A 24,913-nucleotide genomic window follows, 5' to 3' on the forward strand; every position below is an offset into this window, starting at 1 on the left:
CATCTTTTGTCAGGAAAATCAATAGAAGGCAAACCATCAACCAAATTCTTTCTTGCAAGAAAATTCAAACTCCCGAAATTCAGATGCCCAAAGCGTAGATGCCACAGCCAAGTATCATCACAATTCACAGAACTAAAGCAAGGTAAATCACCACGATTGAGATAAAGCGGCCATAAACGACTATTATTCATCTTTATTCTTGCAATTAGTCCTATTTTATCATCAACGTGATAGTTCCCATTCCGTACTTAAAACGCAAATCATAACCTTTTGTTAGTTGCCCCAAACTCAATAAATTGTGATGAAGACTCGAAACATAATATGCCTCGGATATAAAATGAGAAGATCCATTTTTCGAAGTAATTGGAATTTTTCCCCTTCCAATAGCAAAACCTTTGCATTGTTGCCAAAGTCTTCTTACCTTTAAATGATTCGTCCGGATCAACAAATAATTCCTTATTTCCAGACATATGATTGCTACAACCAGAATCAATAAACCATTCATTCCCTTTATTTTCTTCAGTCGCGGAGCTAGAAAACAATAATGTCTCTTGTTTATCTCCATAATTTTCAGCCATCTTTGCATGTTCTTCCCTATTTTCAGATTCATTGTACCAACAATCACGTTGATAATGTCCATATTTTCCACAATTATAACACTTGAACATTTGATTTATCACGTCTTTGAAAATTTTGATTACTCTCATTGTTCCCTCCTGAAATTATTATCATTTCTTTGTTGATAGGAAAAATTACCTCTACCACGGCCTCGATAATCACCTCTACCACCTCGTCCTCTACCTCTAAAATTGTGACCTCGTTGATTTGTTTCAGCCAGATTTGATATTTCTTCTTTTTCTTTAGGTTGATTCACCTTTGCTTGCAATGCCTCATCTCTTTTGTTTCGGTTGTTTGTTGATTCGGGGACACCTCATATGTCACCGGTTCACCTTTCTAAATCATCAAGTGTCAAAGTGCTAAGATCTTTGGTTGCCTTAAGAATGTCTTCTTAGTGTGAAATTTTATACTCGGAGGACAACATTTTTCAAAACTTTAACTTGGTCTAATGCTTCTCCATTAGTCGTCATATCGTTGACAATATTAATAACTCTTGTAAAGAATTCTTTGACAGACTCTGTTGGTTTCATTTGGGCCAACTCGTACTGTCTTCTAAGATCTTGCAATTGGACTTTTCTTACGTCTGCGGAACCTCGATGTGAATTCACCAAAATTTTCCAAGCCTCCTTTGCATGTAAAATTTTATTGTACACATGCAATTCAACCTTGCTATCAAGGTAGAAACGTGCCTTATAATCCAATTGTCTATTTTTCTCAGAGCTCATTAAATTCCTTCACCGGTCAATGTTGTGCCTTCTGGGGTTTCCACGAACCCTGTATCAATAATGGATCATAATCCAACAACATTGAAAAAATTCTTCATCTGTTGATACCAACTCTCAAAATTATTTTTGCCATCAAACACAAAAACGGGACAATTTGGTAAATAGGGAATATCCATATTCTTTAATATGTGTCGGATCTCACACGAGGTTTTGGTCGTATCTCACACAGGCTCTGATACCAATTTGAAGGAAATAAAAAATACTCAAAGGAATAATATAAGCACAAGCGGAAGACTCAACAATGGCTATATAGAAGAAATTTATCAAATTAGAGAGAGAAGGTAGGAGACTTTACTTAATAACTCAAAACTCTTGAATCTCACTACAATGAAAATATGTAACATAGCATCCCTATTTATAATACTAGAAACCAAAATAGACTAGGACTAGAAAAACCTATTCCAATATGGATTTGATAAATAAATCCTAACTAGACATGAATTAATAAACTAAATCCTAAACAACTTAGGTTTCCCACTCTTGGTTTATTTCCTACAAAAAATCGACTAAGTTGATTTGATCATCTTTTTAGGGATAACCGACTCAAATCGAACCATGAACACCCTTTCGTGCAAGTATTCATTAATTGTTGGCGTATTCCGTCCTCCAAAACTAAAAAGTGTTCCCCCTTCCGAGAGCTATAAGGACTCTCACTGCTGCAGTGTATACTTATAAAGGTGGAGCAGTGAGAGTCCTTATAGATGTTAGGTATAAGACATCACCACATTTGGAATTAGCAACAACTACAAATATCTTGAGATAATTGTTAATTTCAAATTTGTAATGCATATTTTCTTTTAAAACATGCATATTCGGACTTTCACGTTAAAGTGTTTAACAGATGATAATTAACTTGGTATTTTGTAGACAAACAATTTTACTTTCTCTCCGTTTCTATAAGATATATCAAATAAAAAGATGGAGTACTTCCAACATTATGACACTATATAATGGGTTAATTCAGATGATTATTCAATTTTCATTTTATTGCACCAAAGTCATTACACTATTTTTTATATCAAAATAGTCATTCATTAATTTTAATTCATTTTATTGCACCAAAGTCATTACATTATTTTTTATAACAAAATAGTCATTGAATTTAACCTAAGTATCACAAAGTCATCAAATTAATTTTTGTAACAAAAATACAACCAACTATACCGAAGCATCACAGAAAGTCTCAGTAGGAGCTACCGATCAAATGAGACATTTCCTATTATATTGAGGTGCAGTTGAGTAACTTTTTGCTTACAAAAATTATTTAGTTAATGTTAAATTCTATATTGGATGAAGAAACACAAAAAATATTTAGTTAATGTTAAATTCTACATTGGATGAAGAAACACAGAGAATGGAGAAGATTTGTAGAGAGAGAAAATTCTTATTCATGGTGTAGAAAACTGTACAGTGTAGAAAATAAGAGTACAAGTTGTTCTTATATACTTGCAACAAACTAACTCACTCTACTAACTATATAACTATTTCTAGTGTGTACAATATAATTAGCCCTTTGTACAATGTACTAATTCTAACACTCCCCCTCAAGTTGAGAATGAAAAATGTTTTTCATTCCCAACTTGGAAAGAAGATAATCACGTTGTTGATGTCCAAGAGCTTTAGTGAGGATATCTGCCAGTTGTTCACTGCTACCCACATGCTCAGTCTTGATCAAGCCGTCATGCAATTTGTCTCTTATGAAATGATAATCGATCTCGATATGGTTTGTCCTTTCATGATACATGGGGTTTGCTGCTATTTGCAAGGCTGCCTTATTATCACAAAATAGTTCCATTGGCAGCTGTGTCTCTACCTTCAGTTTTTTTAACAAACCTGCTATCCATACTAACTCTAAAACAGTGTAGGCCATTGCTCTGTATTCTGTCTCTGCCGAACTTCTAGACACAGTATTTTGCTTCTTCGACTTCCAAGACACAAGGGAGGACCCTATCTTGACACAATAACCTGTTACTGATCTTCTGGACATTGGGCATGAAGCCCAATCAGAGTCACAATGAGCAGTCACCTTTGTTGTACCTTCATTGGACATCAGTAGTCCCAGACCTGGTTGCCTTTTGATGTACTTCACTACATGTAATGTTGCACCATAACGTGACTGTTTTGATGCTGACATGAATTGACTCAGACACTGTACTGAATAGGAAATATCAAGCCTTGTCATTATTAAAAACAGTAACTTCCCTATCAATTTCTGATAACTCCCCCTGTCTTCCAGTAGTGTATCTTTAAGATCATTTCCCTTCCTGTCTTCTAACAGTGCAGCTTTATTATCACTTTCTTTCTTTAGATCATTTGATCTACTTTTACTTTCATCATATTCCTTGGTTGTTAATTTCATATGTTGTTCAAGTGGAGTACCTTTGGGTTTAGAACCTGCCAATCCCAATTCTGAGATTAAACTAAGTGCATACTTCCTTTGTGACATTACAATGCCTCCTTTGGACCTTGCAAATTCTATCCCCAAGAAGTATCTAAGCTCTCCTAAATCTTTTATTTTAAAACTCTGGTTGAGTTCATGTTTTGCCCTATTAATTTCTCCAAGGTCATTTCTACGTCAACAACAAATCGTCAACGTATACAAGCAAAATGACAAACTTGTTAACACCAACAGACTTAGTGAACAAGGAATAATCATGTTTACTCTGAGTAAAACCAGACTTCAACAAAAATTCAGTTAATTTGAGATTCCATTGTCTGCTAGCCTGTTTTAATCCATACAAGGATTTGAGCAGTCCACAAACCTTGGTGGAACTCCCCCTTGGACTGTCAGATCCTTGAGGAAGAGTCATGTAGACTTCTTCAGAAAGATCACCATTGAGAAATGCATTATGTACATCCATTTGAAAAATAGATCAGGAGTTCAATGTAGCCAATGAGATTACTGTCCTAACAATTACCATTTTGGCAACTGGAGAAAATGTGTCATGAAAATCTAGACCCTCCTGTTGGGTGTAACCCTTGGAAACTAATCGTGCTTTGTACCTTTCAACTATACCATCAGCATTGTATTTGATCTTAAAGACCCACTTACAGCCAATTGGGGTTTTACCAGAAGGTAAGTCAACCACCTGCCATATATTGTTTGCCTCAAGGGCCTCAACGTCAAGCTTCATGGCTTGAACCCATCTATTATCTAAAATAGCCTGAGAGTAAGTAGAAAGTTTAGAGTGAATTAAGAAAGCAGATAAAAAGGCTTGAAAGGGACTGGAAAGATGAGAATAAGAGACAAATTGGTCAATATGATAAAGAGAGGAAGCATGGGAGGATGGTAAATGGGGATGTACATAGTCAGTCAGCCAAATAGAAGGCTTAGGGTGTCTAGAGGATTTCCTGGTGGAAAGAACAGGAATGGTAGGAGGTTGGACAGAAGCTAGAGTAATTGAAACAGGAGGAGAAGTAGGAACATCAAGAGAGGCAAAAGAAGGTGGTGAATTGGAACAATTTAGAGAAAGAGAGAAAGTAGATGGAGACTCAGAAGTCAAGGGTTGATCAGGCAAAGGGATAGTAGGAGATAAAGAAGGTGAAACATCAAAATGAGAAGGTACGGAAGGGACAGAAGGAACAGGGGTAGTGGAAGCAAGATGATGAAGAAATGTGGACTTGGGATGCTTGAAGGGGAAAATATGTTCCATAAACAAGACATCTCTACTAACAAAGAAACCGTCTGATTCTATATTGAGTAGCCTATAGCCCTTTTGAGTGGAGGAGTAACCCATAAAGATGGCAGGAATAGACTTAGCAGAGAATTTGTCTGAATAATTTGGTTTAGTAGCATAACACAAACAGCCCAAAATTTTGAGGTGAGTAAGATTGGGGGGATGACCATGAAAGCATTTAAAAGGGCATTTACCAGATAAAACTTGAGAAGGTAATATATTGATTATATAAGTAGCTGTGAGAATGCAATCACCCTATTTTAAAGGAATGTGAGCTTGAAATCTGAGAGCTCTAGCTACTTCAAGAATATGCCTATGTTTGCGTTCAACTAAACCATTTTGTTGGGGTGTATGAACACAACTACTTTGATGGACTATACCTTTAGAGATAAACAATGAAGAACAGTGTTGATTAAAAAATTCATAGCCATTATCAGACTTGAACTGCTTGATAGAAGCTGAAAACTGAGTTTGAACCATTTGAATGAAATTACAAAGTACCACAAATGCATCACTTTTTAATCTCAAGAGAAAAGTCCAGGTAAGTCCAGTACAATCATCCACTAAGGTAAGAAAATATCTAAAGCCATTATAGGTATTAACTCTATAAGGACCCCACACATCCATGTGTACAAGATCAAATGGTTTGATAGACACAGTAGTACTGGTGGGAAATGGTAAACGAGTCTGTTTGGCTAAAGGACATATATGACAAGTGCAAACATTATTCTTATTGATGAGATGCTTTATTGCAGAGATTTTCAACAGCACTGAGTGTGGAGCATGCCCTAACCTGCTGTGCCAAAGAGTATATGATGATGCAGCTTGATCATTCAGGCATGAAGAAGGTGAAACTAGAGGAATAAGATGATAACTGGAGTACAGACAATGAGATGATGAGGCAGCAGTTGGTGGAGAAGGATTGAAGATGTATAAGCCTCCTTTTACTCTACCAATCCCCTTCACCACACCACTGAAGAGATCCTAGAATAGGCAAAAATCAAGATAAAAAGAGACAAAGCAGTTATGTTCTCTTGTAAATCTGGAAACTGAAAGTAAATTGAACTTGAACTCTGGTATATAGAGGACATTATTTAAAAAGTGTGTTTTGGATAAAGAATAAGGGCCTATATGTGTAATGTTTGTCTTAGCACCATTGGGTAAGTGTACAGGTCTAGGTTTAGGAAGTGAAACAGGATTAGATAATAGGTTCAAGCATGATGTCGTATGGTTGGTAGTACCTGAGTCAACAATCCAATCATGAAAAGACATAGTGGATGTACCTGTCATATTAGCCATGTCCTCTGGTTCCTTCCCTTTGTTAAGCAACTGCAACAGGTTATTATATTGTTCAGGAGTGAAGGTCAACTGGTTGAATTGTTGAGGCAATGCTGGTGGACCCTATTCCATATTGTTATGATAGTTGTATTTGTCAAATCCAGCATCTTGTTCCATAGCATGAGCAGCTGATGGTTTGCCATTATTTCTACTATTGTTTCTGCCATAACCTGTATTCATATTGCCATACCTTCTGTTGTTATAAGTGTTTCCACTGTTTTTATTGCTAGTATTGTTTCCATAACCTCTGTTGTTACCATTATACCCAGAGTTACTAGTGTTATAACCTCTGGTGTTACCACTGTATCCAGAATTACTAGTGTTACCTCTATTTCCATTGTTGTGAAGCTTCTTCTTGTTGTCCTTATAGTCATCAGGGTACCCAACTAATTGGTAACAAAAATCCTGTACATGTCCTGTTCTCTTACAATGTGTACAATATAATTCCGTATTGGAATTCCCCTTATAATTGGAAGCATTTGCTGTGATTAGAGCACTACTTTCACCTTCCAAAGGTGAGTTTCCCAGTATGCTGGTCTGATTCATAAATCCCCCTTTCATTCTTTGACTTTCCTCATGAATTATTATAGAATAGACTTGATTAAGACTAGATGTCGGATCTATCATGAGGATCTGACTTTTCTGAGGTGAATAGGTATCATTTAGTCCCATTAGGAACTTCATGGTCTTTTGCAGATGCAAATAGTCAACAAAATTCTTAGACTTTGGACATTCACAACCAGGAAAAAGTATCACTGCTTCAAACTCATCCCACAAATCATTTAACATAGAGAAATAAATGGACACACTCGAAGTACCTTGAGTTAGACACGCAATTTCCTTGTTCATATGATAGATCCTTGTTGCATTCACTTTATCAAAATGCTTTTTGAAGGCTTTCCAGACCTTTTGCGAACTATCAGAATATACAATCCCTCTTCGTAAATCCTTCGCAATTGATGCCATGATCCACGACTGCACTATTGCGTTGCAACGATCCCATTGGTGCAATTTGAACTCATTCCCTTCGTAATTTTCTCTGGTACATGTACCATTAATGAACCCTATCTTATTCTTCACAAGCAGTGATAACTTCACCGCTCTACTCCATTCTGCATAGTTCTCTGTTCCCATCAACAATTGAGGAACCAAGGATACTCCCGGAGCATCGGATGGATGAACATAGAGCAAATCGTTACAATCAATTTGTTGATTCGTTGCACTCGTTGTTCCAGTCATAGAGTCAATCGCCATTGTAGAGAATTAGGTCAAATTCGAAATTGAACTCAAATTAGGGCAAATCGGACTCAAATTGGGGAAAATTCGCGTCAAAAATTGGGGAAAAGAACCAAGTTCGATCAATTATGAGATCAAAACGATGGCGAAAGAACAAAAAAAAAAAAAAAAAAAAAAAATGAGGGCAAAAATGCCTAAATTTCAATCATATGCGAGATCGAAGGGAATAGATCAGAAACTGAACCCAATTTGAAGAAGAACATGTTAAATTTGATGAAATATCTAGGTGTCAATCTTAATCGATGATGCCTAACTCTGATACCATGTAAATTCTATATTGGATGAAGAAACACGGAGAATGGAGAATATTTGTAGAGAGAGAAAATTCTTATTCATGCTGGAGAAAACTGTACAGTGTAGAAAATAAGAGTACAAGTTGTTCTTATATACTTGCAACAAACTAACTCACTCTACTAACTATATAACTATTTCTAGAGTGTACAATATAATTAGCCCTTTGTACAATGTACTAATTCTAACAGTTAACGACTTTGTAGGATAGCTAGGCAAAGTTAAATGATTTTTTTGATACAAAAGAATAACTTAGTGATCTCAGTGCAATAAAATGAAAGATAAGTGACTATCCGTGAAATTATTCTTATGCAATTTATTATTATTATTTGGTTATGGAATCAATTGTTAGCTGAAGTGCTTGAGAAACAAGATCATATGCCTTCTCACTTGGATGGATTGAATCCCAAAAAACATACTTTGATGCATTTGGGCAAACATATGAGATAGGGTTGCACAAATATGCTAGTTCCAATAAGGCCGTTTCACAGCAACCACTGTTAACCTCTTCAAAATCTATCAACACAAAAAAAAAAAAAAAAAAAAAAAAAAATTAGTTAATACTTATCTTCAAAAAAGAAAAATAAATGTCTTTGTTTGAGTGTTACATATATATTTCACTTTTCTTTAGGAGTTGAGTTCTTGATGCGGCTAGTTAATAGGGAAAGAACAAGGGGTAGAGCCAACATAACATATTCTCATGAATTTAGGTGTTGAGCATAGAGATGAGGACTATTAAATTAAAATTACAGTTTAATGATTGCAATATTTGAGAAAATAAAAAAATATTCCCTTATGTTTGGTAGATTCAAAAAGATCCTTTAATTACAATCCGGATCGATTTTGGTCACCTAAGTTTACTGAAAGTGAGCACTTTTAGTTTTTTGTCAAATATTTGACAAACTCCAGTTATCAGATTTAATGGGAACTGCAAAAGAAAAGACTTAACTAGAAACACCACAAAAAGCCCATAAAATCCAAGAACCCGCAATACAAACAACTGTATCAGACACCAAAAATAAAAAAATATAGTGGAAACTGCACCTGAAAAAGCTGCACCAAGCTATAGAAACAGATAAAAATTGGTTGAAATTGCAACAGTAGCTCCTCCAAATATTGGTTCGTGTTAATTTTTTTTTTTTTCACAGTTCACCTTAAGTCTAACAACCAATATTTGTTAAATATTTGACGAGGACAAAAGTTATTCACATTTGACAAACTGAAAAAACTAAAATGTTATCAGGAGTATATTTAAGGGATCTTTTTGAACCAACCTCCAAAGATAAGGGACCATTATTTTCGTTTTATTTGCAATCGTCTTCTGAGTGATCTGATTATATAAATATTTTTTATTATTTCAATATATATAACTTAAACTCACCATATTTGCGGCCTAGAATCATGTCTTCCAATGGTGCATAGATATCCATATAAGCAATTCGAGAACCCAAGTTTGCATACCTAATTTGCATGGCATTTAGCTGGTTTTTGGATCTTTGTAGTCTTTAGCAATGGAGGAGTAGAAATCAATACAATCTCTGTTTGTAAATGCATAATCTGACTTAGGGTGATGACAATTGGTAAACAGCCCATTGGTGGTAGACCTGCCACTGCAATTTTTCTAGCCCCTTGATCCAACAATCCCTACATATATTAAGTTCATACAATTAAGGTTAAAAAACGTTATTACTATTTGTTTTATCATCTTGAATTCCATAAGAAGAAGAGCAGAATTGAATCTTTAATACAATCTCAAAGAGGCGCCCATGAGGAAGTTAGTGAGATATCTGACATAGATCCTCAAAAAGTACACTTCAAATGAAAAATATATTAATGATTTTTTTTTTCTTTTTCCATTTTTGTGACAAAAGAAGTTAAGGCCCCTCACTAAAGTTTGAATTTAGGCTCCCAATAGTATTGAGCAGCCCCTGATGATAATTTGAAGTGGCATGAGAGGATTTTTATATTGTCAGTGCATATAACTTAAGTTTTCTAATATTATTTTCTTCTATCCTTTTTACCAAAAAAAGAAAGAAAAAAAATCTTTAATTTGTAGCATCTATCTTTAGCTTAGTTGAATTAAGTGGGTGGCCAAACCTGCAGGAAGTCTTGAACATGTTGTAACAGGAAATCTGTGTAGGCTGAGAGAGTGTAGTTTTTACTACGATTTGGAAGTGTGTTGTAATTAACAACAAAGTCATTTGTGCCTGCACTAACAATGAACAATGCTTCCTTTATCAAATTCTTTGTTTGCTCTTTCCCAATAGCTGCCTCCATTTTCTTTTGATACTCCTTGAAATTCTCTAGCTGCTTAGATAATGAGATCACACTCTATATTCCCACAAAAAGGAAAAACAATTCATCATTGTTGAGAATATAAGAAATGAAAAGCATTCAACTGATAATAAAAACAAATCTTGATGGAATTCAAGATGATAAAACAAATAGTAATAACGTTTTTTTTTTTACCTTAATTGTATGAAGTTAAGCGGGGTTCAAGAAAGGGCTGCTCAGGTTTATTACATGTATCTTCTTAATCTTGTATTTCTGCAAGAGATTATTTTCATGACTTTAGTTACACTACGGGTGGGCTTTTCCTTCTCTATGCTAATACTGTGAAAATTGAGATTGCTTGTCCTACTCAAGACATTAAGGACGGAACTGATGGAAAGGCTAAGGTGGTGTCAACCAAAGGGGCAAGAAGTTTTTACATGAATAGACGTTTAAATATTCACTCAGTACTTGAACCTTCGATCACTTACTGTGGTTTACTATATTGCCAAGACTTGCCTTTTTATATAGTATATGACTTTCCATAAATGCATGAATTAAATTAAATCAATCACATTCAAGATGAAAGAACCAACACAAAGATTAGCTCTCATCATGTATAGATAGTGCTGTAAGGGTAGCTCGTAAGGGTCTCTTGTTTTTTAAGGCCACCCGAACTTAGCTTTTCATTCTTCATGTAACACAAAGAGTCTGGACTTATATCTGAACTCCTTGTAATTTTTGTTGAAGTTATAGCCTAACCCCTCACCACGATGGTGGATTTTATAAAATAATAATTTTTTAAAAAAAAATTCTCTTCTTATATATGTAGTGACTTTTTTATTCTGAAAGGCCAATCTTACATCCATGCATCAAGTAAAATCCGAGTATATACTATGTCGGGTGTGTGAGAACAAAATCTCACATGGAAGTAAAATAGATTATTATTAGGTATTGAATATGTTGGGCTAAACGGTCCAAAGATACTCTTAACATAATGTGATATTGTCCGTTTTGGGCCGAGCCCGCACGGTTTTCCCCAAAAGGCCTCACATCATTAAGAGTATCCAACACCTTATAAGAAGCTCCTTTTTCTTTTCAGCTACCAATATGATACTTTGTTCGCACACCAACAGAATACTCTTAATGGTATGGGACCTTTTGGGGGAATACAGTGCAGTCGGGCTTGGTTCAAAACGGACCATTTCATTCTATATTAAGAGTATCTTTGATTCTTTTGAATTAGAATGCAGATCGATCTTAAGAATCTGGTGACTATTGGTATGTCAAGTGAGACCAACTCTTAATATGTATGATATCACCTGGCTATTTGTGTATGATTGAATTTTGTTCCTAGGGCACAACAAATTTCTTTCCAATTAGGATTAGCTTTTTGTTTTCCTGTTGAGATTGGGTTGGTGTTTAGTGTATCCGTCTTTTGACCGTAGGACATTACTGAAATTCCTTTGTGGTGATTTAAATCATCGTATATAAAATAACACGTAGTATTTTGCTAAGAACCAAAACTCATGATAGACTAAGCTTTATATTGATTCAATTTTTGGGCAAATACAATATATACTGCACTAAAATTCACATATCTAAGAACACAATTGTAGGGTGGCAGGGAGGGGAATTATGAGATAGATAGCATACACAGATTTTTGGTGTGAGGGGGTCAATTCCAGTTCCAGCAGATGCAAAACTAACTCCAGTCTTGAGCTCTTTAGTACTTAAACTTTGATCCAAATATGGAGGCACAGATTCTTTGACACCCACATGCTTAGCTGCATTAAAAACACCCATCACAAGGACATTGTAGGAAATTTCAAGTACATGAAAATTCTTTTTGATAAATGATGACGATCAGGAGATTCAAACCTATGACCTCTGCATGTTACGATACCATGTTAAAGTGTGCGCAAAGACGGATGTAGGGTTACGACATGGGGTTAATACGATCCCAGTACTTTCGAGGCGGCCGGCCATATATTTATGTGCAAAAATCTACTAAAACTGCAACAAATAGTAGGTCTGAACCCATAATCTTAGAATTACAATACGTTCAATCCTAAGAACCTTAAAGGTCGAACCCATAAAGCTTAAATTTTGGCTCTGCCTCTTAAGTGTGTGATCATTTCATCTGGCTAGAAGCTTAAGCCGTGTGAGAGAGCACACTTTTACTTTATTATATCTTCAACGACAATACGTTTCAAACCTTTTTACTTATGCATACATAGTTCGAACCGAAAGTAATTGTTCAATCGAACCGACCAAACCCGGCCTAGACCCGCCTCTGCTACATCTTTAGGTAATATTTTGATCATTCTCTGCAAACTAATCAATCAAAGTAAAAGTATTTGTAGAGTGATTACCAATGAAATCAGAAATAAGCATCCCACTAGTAAACCTTCCAGTTGCAACATGGTTGGGAAAATCCCTCCCATAGGGTTTGAAATTACTCTTTAAAGGTGTTAATTGGTAGTTATGGTTTCCAGGATCAGCTGTTGAATCTCCAAAGATAAAAATGGCAGAAACTAAAGCACTCTTCCCTTGAGCTTGAGTTGGAGCTTCCAACATGAAAAAATTAGCAAAAGAAAAATAAAAGAATATGAAAGGTGCCTTTTAATTAGTGGCTGATCAAGAAAACTTGGAGTGAATTGTACTTAGAGCTTCAATCTTGAGGCATTTTCCATTGACTTCACAAGGAGTTATATATAGCCAGGGGTGGCTTAACGCAAAGGGAAATGAGGCCTTTCCTTTAATTAGGCCCCAAATTTTTTAGGCCTTAAAAGAAATATTTTAGACATACGTGAAATTTTCATGGTGTACCTTATCTGGACACTACTATTTAAGATTTTTTTTTTTTTTTTGCACGTTTATTCAGTTCGGAACAACTTTAGATATGCGGTGTCTGAAGTTATATATGGCTGAAGTTCAGGCGTTTCTATGTGAAGTTCAAGCAAAAATGGATGAACTTCAACCGTATGTGCATGAACGCAAAGCAAAAATGCTGAACTTCAGGAAAAAATGGATGAAGTTACGCCAAAAATGACTGACTTTTTTATTATTACATAAGGGGTAGCGGAAGGGGGAATTGGGGAAGAGGATTACAAGATGGGGAATCAAACCTTCACCAACAAAGTGAAAGTTCAGGTAGCCAATAAAAGAAGCTACTAAGATTCCCGGCCAAAAATGACTGAATTCAACCACATATGACTAGAATTCAGTTAAATATGGCCGAACTTCAACCATATGATTAGCATGACGTTTAGGCAAAAATGACGGAACTTCAACCGTGCATGCGTGAATTTTGTCTGAAGTTAGACTTTGTCAAGTTTAAGACATATATGAACTTTCCTGAGCGCATGTCTGGAATTGTTCCGAAGTAAGTACATTTACAAATTCTTACGCACAACGAGTGTGTCATAAATGGTGGTCCCAAAATCGAATACCCATTCACTTTAGCGGTTCGGCCTAGATATACACGGTTGATTAACGAAGTATACACTTACATGTTCCTCATATTAACTACTTATTCTATTAACCGATAATTGTTTTTATTTAGAGGTGGAAAGTTATTATCAAACTATGAAAATTTGATAAAAAGATCTTCTTGACTTAAATGTTCCTTAAAACTTGGTAATAATTATTCTGATACGGATGATTTAGAATTATTTTCAAAATTAAAAGTGCTAAAAGAAATTATACTATTCGAAGATAGTCCTACAATTAAATTACTCAATCAGATAAAACGATTCGATTCCTTTTCAACTGCCTATATTACTTATAACATAATGTTATTTTTATAATAGTTGTCTTGGGAGAAGAAGGTTTTTAAAATTAAAATTGATAAACTACCTAAGATCAATAACGGTCTAAAGAAAAATAAAATGGATTAGCTATATTTTTAAATAGAAAAGAATTATTGGAAGATATTGACTACAAATTAAAGATAATTAATAATTTTTCATGTCAAAAAATTTAAACATTAAACTTGAAATGAAAATTTATTAAGTAAATTTAAGCCTCATTATGAGGTTTGGCTTTTGGCCTCTAATACCGTTGAGCGGCTCCTGTATATAGCATGACTAATTAAGAATGCAGTTTAGCTAAAGGAAGATAATTAATTGGACTTGTTTTCTCAACCACTATGTTAGTGTTTGTTAAAGTGTCAAAATTAAAGATGTTAACATATCCCAAAATGCATACTTTGAAAGTCACTAAAAGTCTATTTATGTAAAGTGCATGGTCTATATATAGAACCATGCTCGCAAAGTATAAAGTTTATACCCTACTTCCCATATTTTGCATCGGGGTTTTTAGTTAACTTTATGTGAACATTAGTTTGACACATATATACGCACACAGTGACGGTTCAAGACGAAGGCTAGTAAAACTTTTATTTTAGATCCCTAAAAAATTTTAATAGTGAAATTATACTTTTATTTTTGCTTAAAAAGTATTGAAATTTTAGAAGAATAAAATAAAGAAGTGAAAAATCCTTATAATAAAAGAAGAAAAGAGATGTTTTCTTCATTTTTTAACAATAGAAATATTTTAGACCTTGGATTAAGCTACTTAAATCCTTCCCAGTATAAATAATAAAATAACTATCATAGATTTTGTCTCTGTCTTGTAGAAATGCAATACTATAAAAAATAAGTAGGAACATCCTTATAAAGAGTTTAATTAACTTTTATGAACTAAAAAATTTAAAGACATTTTCACATTATTCGGTCACATTTACATGTTATAGCAGATAATTTGCCTTATTTGTAATAGTAGAAACAATCAAAACATACACGACCTCTTAGTAGAGTTGCCACTGCTTTTCGTCACAATTGAGTGGTGCAAAGTGGCTTGCTGATATAAAGATCAGTGAGTTAATTAGCTGCTAAAGATTAATATTTGTTCTAAGTTTAATAATTCTTGCTTGTTTAACTGAATTTTCTTTTATTTTGTTATAACAACACACATAATAAGTAGGTGATTGCATTTTCTAGCCAGAATCACTTTAGAGATTGTGTGGGTTTCATTCATCTGGGTGCATTTAATCTTTGATCATGGGAATTAAATTCCCCCAAATTCACTCTGACCTCCCAATTTGCGTTTATCCATGATTTGTTGCTTTGATTTGTTTTCATTCCAATTCATATCTTTATTCTTCTTGTCGTTTTGGAAAATTGTTCTCTAGGGGATTCCTAATTTAATAAGAGAGTAACTGTTTAATAGTTTGATAATAATAGCCCGATGCCACTATGTAGACGTTGTTTATCTTGGGTGGTCATTGGAATGAAATGTGGATGGTTGGAAGTAAGGGTGAACAAAGTAAACCGACAAACCGCACCAAACCGATAAATCGAGTCAAACCGAGAAAAAAACCCGACTAGTGGTTTGGTTTGACTTGGTTTGGTGTTGGAAAAAAAAACCCGACCATAATTGGTTTGGTTTGGTTTTAACTAAAAAAAGTCAAACCGAACCAAACCAACCCGACATTACATGTATTCAATTTTTAAAATATTTTATACATAAAAATATTTATTTGTAAAGTAATTTATAAATATTTCTTAAATTTTTTCGTAATTTTTTTATCTATTATCATATTATTCAAGCTTGAACTTAGAATTTTGAATGTCAATAAGTTTTATATCCTATGGATGTTAGTAACTCAAATAAAGTCCAAACCAAAACCAACTCAACACTAATCCTAACAAAAGAAATTTAATTTACCACTAGAAATGACAATAATGTTGGATATCTATTCTTTAGTTTTGCACAATTGATTTAGAGAGTAAAAATACATAATTTAAGTTTTTTTTCTTTGTCATATAATTAATACTTATTTTAGCATGACTTAGTATTTTTAGATTATGGTCATTTTCTTTTATGGCTTGTTAATTAGCAATATTTATTTTAACCGATTATATTAGCTTTTGTTGAATATTTTAATACAATGTCATCACTCTTCTCACATTTTGTGTTATTTTCTTAAGAAACGCCTTAATTATATAATTGTATCTTACTAGGACTAAAGAAATATTTAAAGTAAAAGTTATATGTTTTGTATCAAGACTCTTCCGAAAAAAAACCCGAAAAATCCGAGAAAACCGAACAACCCGAGAAAACCCGAGGTTGAAAAACCCAAATTTTATTGGTTTGGTTTGGTGTATAAATTTTAAAACCCGACGCAATTGGTTTGGTTTGGTGTTTAAAAAATCCGAACCAACCCGGTCCATGTACACCCCTAGTTGGAAGGATTCATCTGAAATCATTTTAGTACAAATCTTTATAAACACATATGAGTTCATTAAAATATAGATATAAAGTAAAAGAAATGCTTCCATGTAAGTAAAAGAATTTTCAGAATTTCTAAAATTTCATAATACAAAAGAAACAGGTACATGTAAAAATCTATAATAAGCAACAAATGAAAAAGGAGAAGTTGAGAGAGCAACAAGAAGCAAAAATGTCTAGTGAGAAATGACTTTTTTTTTTTAGGTTAATAGTTAAGATAAATAGAAAATAGTAACAGGGAAAATAAACTGCGGCGGATGGGGGGTTCGCTCCTCCTTAACTAGGGTTCTCGAGTTCGAGCGTGGATATGAAATCTTGGTAGGGAGCGCTTCCCCGGATTGGGCCCTACGCGACGCGAATTCAGATTAGTCGAGCTCCAATGCGGATACCAACCACCAAGAAAAAAAAAGGTTAAATAAGGTAGGAGATTTGACAGCTTTTGAAAAATAGATCATAGGAACAAAAAGTAAATGTGACTTTAAAAAATAAGGTCAGAACCTAGAAGTAATTAATTGAAAAATTTTAATATTTTATTGAAAACTTTTGTGAGGACTACAAATACCCTTTGGTTGTTCCTTATATCTAGTAGTAATTTCTCCCTTTCTCTCGTTGCAAATTGCAAAACACACACTCTCATTGCGTGTTTCAAATCAATTTTATATCAATTGGAGTATAATGTTTATATCAAAGTCATAAAAATAAATAATTTCAGCAACTCCTATAGGATTTAATGGAGTAAATTAAGACACAGTCTAAAAATCACGATTGTTGCAAGCTATTAGAAGAAGTGAGTCTTGAATTTCGAATATGAAAAGTGAAATCAAGTGAGTGTTATTGAAAATTTTTGAAAGCACAGAAGATTGGTAGTTACGTTCAAACTTCAAAAAAACTATTCTTAGTTTCGAACATGTATGTCTGAAACTTCAGACATTTATAGTTCAAAAACTTCAAAGGCGTATGTTGGAAGCTCGGCCTTGACAAACCAAACTTCTGACACATCGAAAATTTGCTTGCACAAGTAATATGCCATACTTCAAATAAATTTGTAACGTCAGACTAATTTTGACAACTTCAATTTTAAAGTTACTAACCTTATAAAATGTTATGAACTTAGGCTGTTGCTTAAATAAAGTCATAAAATCGGTTATCTATGTGCGACCTTTTGAAGCATAATGCCAGCATCTTTCACTTTTGGGCTTTAGCCCATTATGACCTTTCTTTATTTTGTTTGCTTCTTCCCCCTTTCTTCTCCTTCTACTCTTTTTTCTATGAACCTAGATTGTGTTCGGTACGAAGAAAAATGTTTTTTTGAAAAATATTTTTAATTTTTTTTCGATATAATAGTGAAAAAGATTATCCTACAAGCAATTGTATAAAATCTAAACAAATATTATGGGAGGTGAGTTGGGGTAAGGTATGGGTTGCTGGGTGAGGGTAAAGATGAGGTGAGTTGGACGGCGGGAAGGGTATAATCAATATGAAATGTCATTGTGGAATCCACTAGAAAAGTCATTTTTCTTATTCTTAAGGAACTTGTTTTCCCAGAGAGGAATTAAAATATTTTTCAAGAATTTTGGCCAATTGAACATAAAAAATTAATTTTTTTCTGGCAGACGTTACAAAACACCCACCAAAATGCTTCTCTTTTTAGTACTATGAGATATTACACAGCGTGTTGATATTGTTTGAATTTTTGTATCAAATCCCACTAATTTAGAGCTAAGCAATGAGATTTTTTGCAGTATAAATTGAAGAATCTGTACACGATTGTAATAATCATTAGAAACACATCACTTCTTTCCTTTACTTATTTACGATATCCATCTTATTAATTTGTTCATGATTTCTATTTATATCTCTTATCCAATTTTAGCAACCTTATTATGGGACCTATCCCGAAAACTTTCAAAGTTTGTATCTTAGTGAACTGCAATTAAACTACACTGTATAGCAGCCAATTAAAATAATAACACATAAATATATATTTTTTGTATATTAAAATTAATATATAAAAAGTATATATATTTTATACATAATAATATATTTTATACATAATAATTGTATATTTGTCTAATGAATGTAATTATTTTTAGCCGCCCGGCCATATGTGTAACTTTTCCTTCTTATTTAGCTACTTCAGGAATTCTTCGTCTGCAATTGAGCAATATATTCCATACAATTACAAGGGTGCCAAAAAAAAAAAAAAAGGATAAAAAATTAGAACAATTTGTTGTCACTTTTTTTCCCTCCACTTTTCTAGTTCTTCACCAAATATTTATAATTGCTTGAGAGCAAAATTAATAGAAGGAAGTATGGCCTGGAACAAACTGTAATAAGTAGCTTGACTTGGGTGGACTGAATCCCAAAACACATATTTTGAAGGATCACTGCAAACAATTGACTTTGGATTGCATAGAATTGAAGCTTCAATTAGTCCACTTCCACAGCACCCCGTGGTAACATCAGTAAATCCTACAAAAAATTAAATATATGTCCTTAATAACGAGAAAAACTTGGATGGAAAAAATTGAAATATATATGTATGTATACTTAAAATGACAGATTTTTTTTTTTTTTAAAGGAAGAATGTTGATAGTGTAAGAAAAAATTTACACTATCAAGTCAAACCGCACACAATTATTGATAATAAGGGCTTAAGTTATATACACCATAGGTGTAAATAACTGTTTTCACTTTCACATCAACTAAAGGATACTACAGGATAGAGATTTTTAATCTTGAAAATAAGACAAGTGACATGCTACACTAGGTAAAAGTCAGCTAATAATGTAAAAACTCCTTACACTGACGATGTATATAACTTAAACTCTTATACTAAGGGTACATTTTTGTAGGAAGGAAATTATTTTTCTTAAAAAATAAGTGATTTTCTTGTATTTATTAGTAAGTAGAAAATATTGTGTGTATATATATATAAAATCTAGGCAAACTCTACGGGGATGGGGGCAGAGAGGGGTGGTAAAGGGTGCTATTGGGGGTGGGGAGGATACAGTCAGCATAAAATGTCATTTATGAAACTTGTTTTCCCCTGCTCACACCAGAGAAGTCATTTTCCTAATTTCTCTAAGAAACATGTTTCCTAGAAAAAAAATATTTTTAAAGATATTTTAATCAATCAAACATGCATGAAAAAGTTACCAAACACACTTTAAGTAAAATTAAAGCTGAAACAACATGTTAACTTATACAGTTATACTGTGTGTATAAAAATTCTTTACGATATCAGTGTATCTAAGTTAAATTCAAAAGGGAAGTCTTTTGGGCACTCACCATATTTAATTGGATTATATATCATGTCACTTATAGGAGTGTAGACATCGAAGTAAAATAATATTGTGCCATGAATTTGTATAGTCTTTAGTAAACGTTGAAGAAGCAAGTTGTACTCTCTTGCAACGGTAGAATACGATTCAATACAGTGGCGGGGTTGAAGTGCATCGCCGGAATCTATCGTGATGACCGCCGGCAAGCACCCGAGCGGCGGAACTCCGACGATGCCGATAAATCGAGCTCCCTCGTTCATCAAACCCTAGAACAATTAGCATAAAGGCTATTTTACATAACTCATATATATCAAATACATTAAATGATACAATTTGAATTTTAATTTAAAGGGAAACAAAACAAAAAGCAATACCTAATAGAAATTTACGGTTTGTAGGAAGACATATAGCTTATGGTAGGTTATTTTTCATTTAAATAATATAAAATTTTGAAGTCAATAGTGTACTCAATGATCGAAGGAAATATCGATTTTCATTAATTTTCTGGTAAATAATAGGGAAAACTTTAATGTATTTCAAAATTCATAAGAAAAAACTCGGGGCAGCCCTCACGTGTTTTAAATGATATTAAAGGGGAAAAAAAGCAAAAATAATTGTGTAACATATATTTATGTCTACTGAGTAGGAGCGGAGCTAGAGTTTTGGCTATGTATTCAGTTGATGAACTAAATAATTTTGGCCAAAATCCTATATTTGTATTAAGATTCTGATTTCCACTAATACACACACACACACATCAGAACCCAATATGTATACTGTCTTTTTAAGAACTTTAAACTCTTAAACTTAAAATTCTGAATTCGCCTTTATTAATGAATTGTGATTTGTGTTGATCTCTCCGATTAATTACTAGTAATTAAGTTGCAAAACCTAACTCAACCCTTCCCCACTTCATAAGTGATCATCAATGTTTTGCCTCCATATTATTCTATATCACATCATTTCCAAACGAGCTTTTAAAGCACTTCACCTCTATCGGACACACGCCATCAATATTTTCAAACTTTTTTTAAGAACCTCACTGAGGGTATGTTTGGTATAGAGGAAACATTTCTTAGAAAACGTTATTTAATTTTTTCTATGTTTGGTTAGTAAAATTTTTTGAAAAACATTTTCTCTAGTAAGTTCTTAAAAATGAGGAAAATGGCTTATGTAGTGTAATAGAGAAAACAAGTTCCACGAGTAACATTTCATATTAATTGTCTCCTCCCAGCTACCCCCACCTCTCAAAGTATTTTTCTAGATTATATACAAATATTTTTAAAATAATATTTGGGATTCTTTCGTTTATCCCTTCGGCCAAACTTAATTACAGACAGTAGCCCAAATATCCAAAGTCTATACACTGATATGTATTTTATATGTATCGTATATGCATATTATGTGTATATTATATGCATATTTATGTATAAATATACAAAACTTATACGTTCGCCAACTATTTTGTAAACTAGATCACCAAAAGGTACTGGGGATTTTCTCATAATATTTTCTGCTTATATACCAAACATAAAAAAATAAGTAAGAAACTCTTTATTTCCCTTTCGTTCATGCCAAACACACCCTAAATGAACTTTGTTAATAAAATTATTAGTAGATTTTTTCACATTTAGAACAGACACGTGGCTTTAATTTATGTGAAGACTTACCTGGACAAATTGTTGGACCAATTGCAACAGGAATTGCTGGTAGGCAGAGACATTAGGAAATGTTTTTCTTCGAAATGGGGTGTTAAAATAGTTCACAGCAAAGTCATTTGTCCCAGCACTTATGATAAATGTTGCTTTGCTTATTAGCAATTTTGTCTTTTCTTTCCCTATTGAATTTTCAAGTCTCTTTTTGTATTCTTTAAAATATTCCAGCTGCTTTGGCAATGGAATTGCGCCCTGTCATTATTATCAAACCACAAATCTTGTCAATATTTCTTAATTATATTAGAACATCCAATATTTTTATCATCCTAACAAAGGTAATTAATTGATATAGGCCTATATTTAATATAATATAAACATTCAACTTCATGAATAATGGGGCATATATATAATCATGTGTATTATTTTTGACAAATTAAACGACTACCTCTTGACAAAAATAGTACTGTACATTAGCTTTTTCCTTAATCCCAGAGTCTTAGGACGACAAAAAATGTATTTCAGAATATTTTGACCAACCTAACATGAAAATTGAAAACTGAAAAATATTATCCTCCATACCAAAACACACCCTTATAATCTTTATCTATTTATATCATCAATAGAAAATGCAATGTTAAAACATACTCCTACTCCACTTTCTATTTTTGAAAACTTAGTGCATTTATTTATTCTATAAAATAAAGAGATAAGGGTCAAAAACACACCCTAACTATCACTTTTTTTTTAGTTTCATACCTAAACTATCATAAGGTTGAGAAAACTACCTAAACTATCACTATCTAGTTTGCAAAATACACCTGAACTAAATGTGTGAACTCACTCTCCAAAAGGCAAGTGAAGCTGAAATTTTCTCAAAAAAATTGTCCACATGGCATAAGTAATGCTATAGTGGCACCTACATGGAAATTAAAAAATAATATTTTTTTATAAAAAATGTATATTTTTTATAAAAAAAACTGCATTATTTTTTTTTAAATGAAAAAAAAAAAAATTTTGTCAAAAAATATCAAAAAATCAGAAAAAAAAATTTCTATAATTTTTGATATTTTTTTACAAAAATTATTATTTTTCAATTTGATTTTTTTAAAACAAATAGTTTTTTTTTTTTTAATTTCCATGTAGGTTCCATTGTAACATTATTTATCCACGTGGACAACACTTGGCAACATTTTTTTATAAAATGGAGAGTGTAGATCACATACCATTCAAGAATAATTTGAGGTGTGTTTTGCAAATTAGATAGTGATAGTTTAGGTAGCTTTCTCAACCTTCTGATAGTTTAGGTATGAAACTAAAAAAAAAAAATGATAGTTAGGATGTGTTTTTGATCCTTATCCCTAAAATAAATGAACGGCAGAGAAAGGTACAAGTTTAACTGTGGAAAAGCAATTTTCTTTATTGAAAGAATTCAATGCAAGTATGGAGCAAGTCTAAATCCTGAGCATGATTCATGCTGTCAGATTATGCCAGAGTACTTCTTCTGCTTTTGATATTCTGCAAGACTGAAACAATAAATTTATGCGAACATGTGGAAATTGTAGAGCTTTTCCTTGGTTTTTGCATAATCTTTGATTTCATGACAAATCCTAAATTAGTTATAAATTTCACCTAATTTATTACTACTACTATACAGTTGATTATTTGTAAGGCTTGAATTTTTGCCATTATACTACACTAGTCTACAATGGACAATTTCAACCAGTGCGCAACCATCATCGAAATCTTGATTTTTTATTTTTTTTTAAATCTTGACTCTGTCACTAATTGATACAGATATAGATAGATAGATGAGAGAAACGTACGAATACTTGAGCAGTGAGAGGGTCATAACCAGAGCTACCGGAGGCGAAACTAACTCCGGTCATGAGTTCGTCCAAGCTAAGACTTGGGTCCAAATAGGGTGGGATGAAATCTTTGATTCCCAGGTAGGAAACTGTTACAAAAATTGACAATTATTTAAGTTATATATATTGACTGTATATATATTAAAAAGAAATTGTTATACCGGTTAGATAATGTTGTTAAAAAGCGATTAAAATTTATATATGTTGTTAATAATGTAGAAATGCTTTAACATTATTAACATGTGAGATCAGTAAGCTGAAAAATACGGTAAAGTACCTACTACAGCTGCTTAAAATACACGAATATGTTAATTTTATTTTACATTGAATGTGTATACAAGTTAAATAGGTTAAGAAGAATTTACCTTTTATCCATTAATTTAACATGTTATAGGAAGTCGTCACTTGCGTTATTTCTCAAGTTACTATTCTACTTATTCTTGTATAGTTACTTGTAATTTTACTTCCTCCCTTCATTTTATGCGCCACACAAATTCCATAGTAGTTAGTCCCCTAGAAAAGAAAATACCAACATATTTATCTTTTTAGTGACAATTTTACTTTTAACTTTCAATTCTACCCTTGATATGATTTATAAGTTTATAACAACACAAATAATATTCATATCCTGTGAATTTTCACATTATTTCCTTAGATATTGTCTTCAATAACACATCGTCACATAATATGAAATGAAGATCAGAATACTTCTTAAATGACCTAAGTGCAAAAATTACGTCAGAATGTACCTATGTAATCCGTGACGAGGCGGCCATTGGTGAACCTTCCAGTGGGAATGTGGTGGACAAAGTCCCGTCCATATGGCGGAAAATCGGACTTAGCAATAGTACTTATGTAGTTGTTGTTGCCGGAATCAACCGTAGAGTCGCCAAAAATTAAAACAGCTGATATAGTATTGTTGAAAGGCCTTTGCAAACTTTCATAATTATTATTGGTTAATAATGTTCGAGCTTGAACTCTATTTTCAGAAATGATAATGAGAAGAATGGGCAACAAGAGAATAAACTTACAAGGAGAAATCATTGTGGCTGAATAATAATGGGAAAAAAAAACAGTTGCAAAGTTCATGATGTTTGGGTCGATTCTTGTGTTGTATATATAATGAGAAAAAATGTCCCCTGTGTAGTGCTATTAATAGCAGTGGACCTCTAAACAAATTTAAAATGAATTTTAAAAGAGAAAGATTAAAATCCGGAAAAGGGTTAAATTTTTCCAACAACTGTGCTAAATTAAATTAGGGTTTAAGCTTCAACAACAACAGCAAAGATACCCATTTGAATCCCACAAAGTGGGGTCTGAAAAGGGTAGAGTGTACGCAGAACTTATCTCTATCTTGCGAGGTAGAGAGTATGTTTCCGGTAGACCCTCGGCATAAGAATAAGCAATTCAAAGCTAAATGAAATTAGGGTTTAAGCTTCAGCAGTTAAAAATAAGGGCACGTAGAAGTGGTCTAATTTTTAGATGGCGCAGACATTTTTGATACCAAAAGATAAAGGAGGGCAAAAATGTTCTATT

General features: G+C 33.2%; 1 protein-coding gene and 1 pseudogene across 1 annotated transcript; both read right to left on the reverse strand.

The window, feature by feature from the left end:
* Positions 1-8,287: 8,287 nt before the first annotated feature.
* Positions 8,288-12,856, reverse strand: LOC132054148 (GDSL esterase/lipase At5g45960-like; annotated as a pseudogene).
* Positions 12,857-18,678: 5,822 nt separating this feature from the next.
* On the reverse strand, positions 18,679-24,468 carry LOC132054812 (GDSL esterase/lipase At5g45960-like). Its single transcript, XM_059446787.1, has 5 exons — positions 24,127-24,468; positions 23,336-23,466; positions 21,528-21,764; positions 19,865-20,123; positions 18,679-19,045 (listed from the first exon to the last, which is right to left on the reverse strand). The coding sequence occupies exons 1-5, from the start codon at positions 24,464-24,466 to the stop codon at positions 18,849-18,851; spliced, it is 1,164 nt and encodes a 387-aa protein (XP_059302770.1). The 5' UTR covers positions 24,467-24,468; the 3' UTR covers positions 18,679-18,848.
* Positions 24,469-24,913: the final 445 nt, after the last annotated feature.

Source organism: Lycium ferocissimum, chromosome 4, assembly GCF_029784015.1.
Source record: "Lycium ferocissimum isolate CSIRO_LF1 chromosome 4, AGI_CSIRO_Lferr_CH_V1, whole genome shotgun sequence".
In the NCBI taxonomy this organism is placed as follows: domain Eukaryota; kingdom Viridiplantae; phylum Streptophyta; class Magnoliopsida; order Solanales; family Solanaceae; genus Lycium; species Lycium ferocissimum.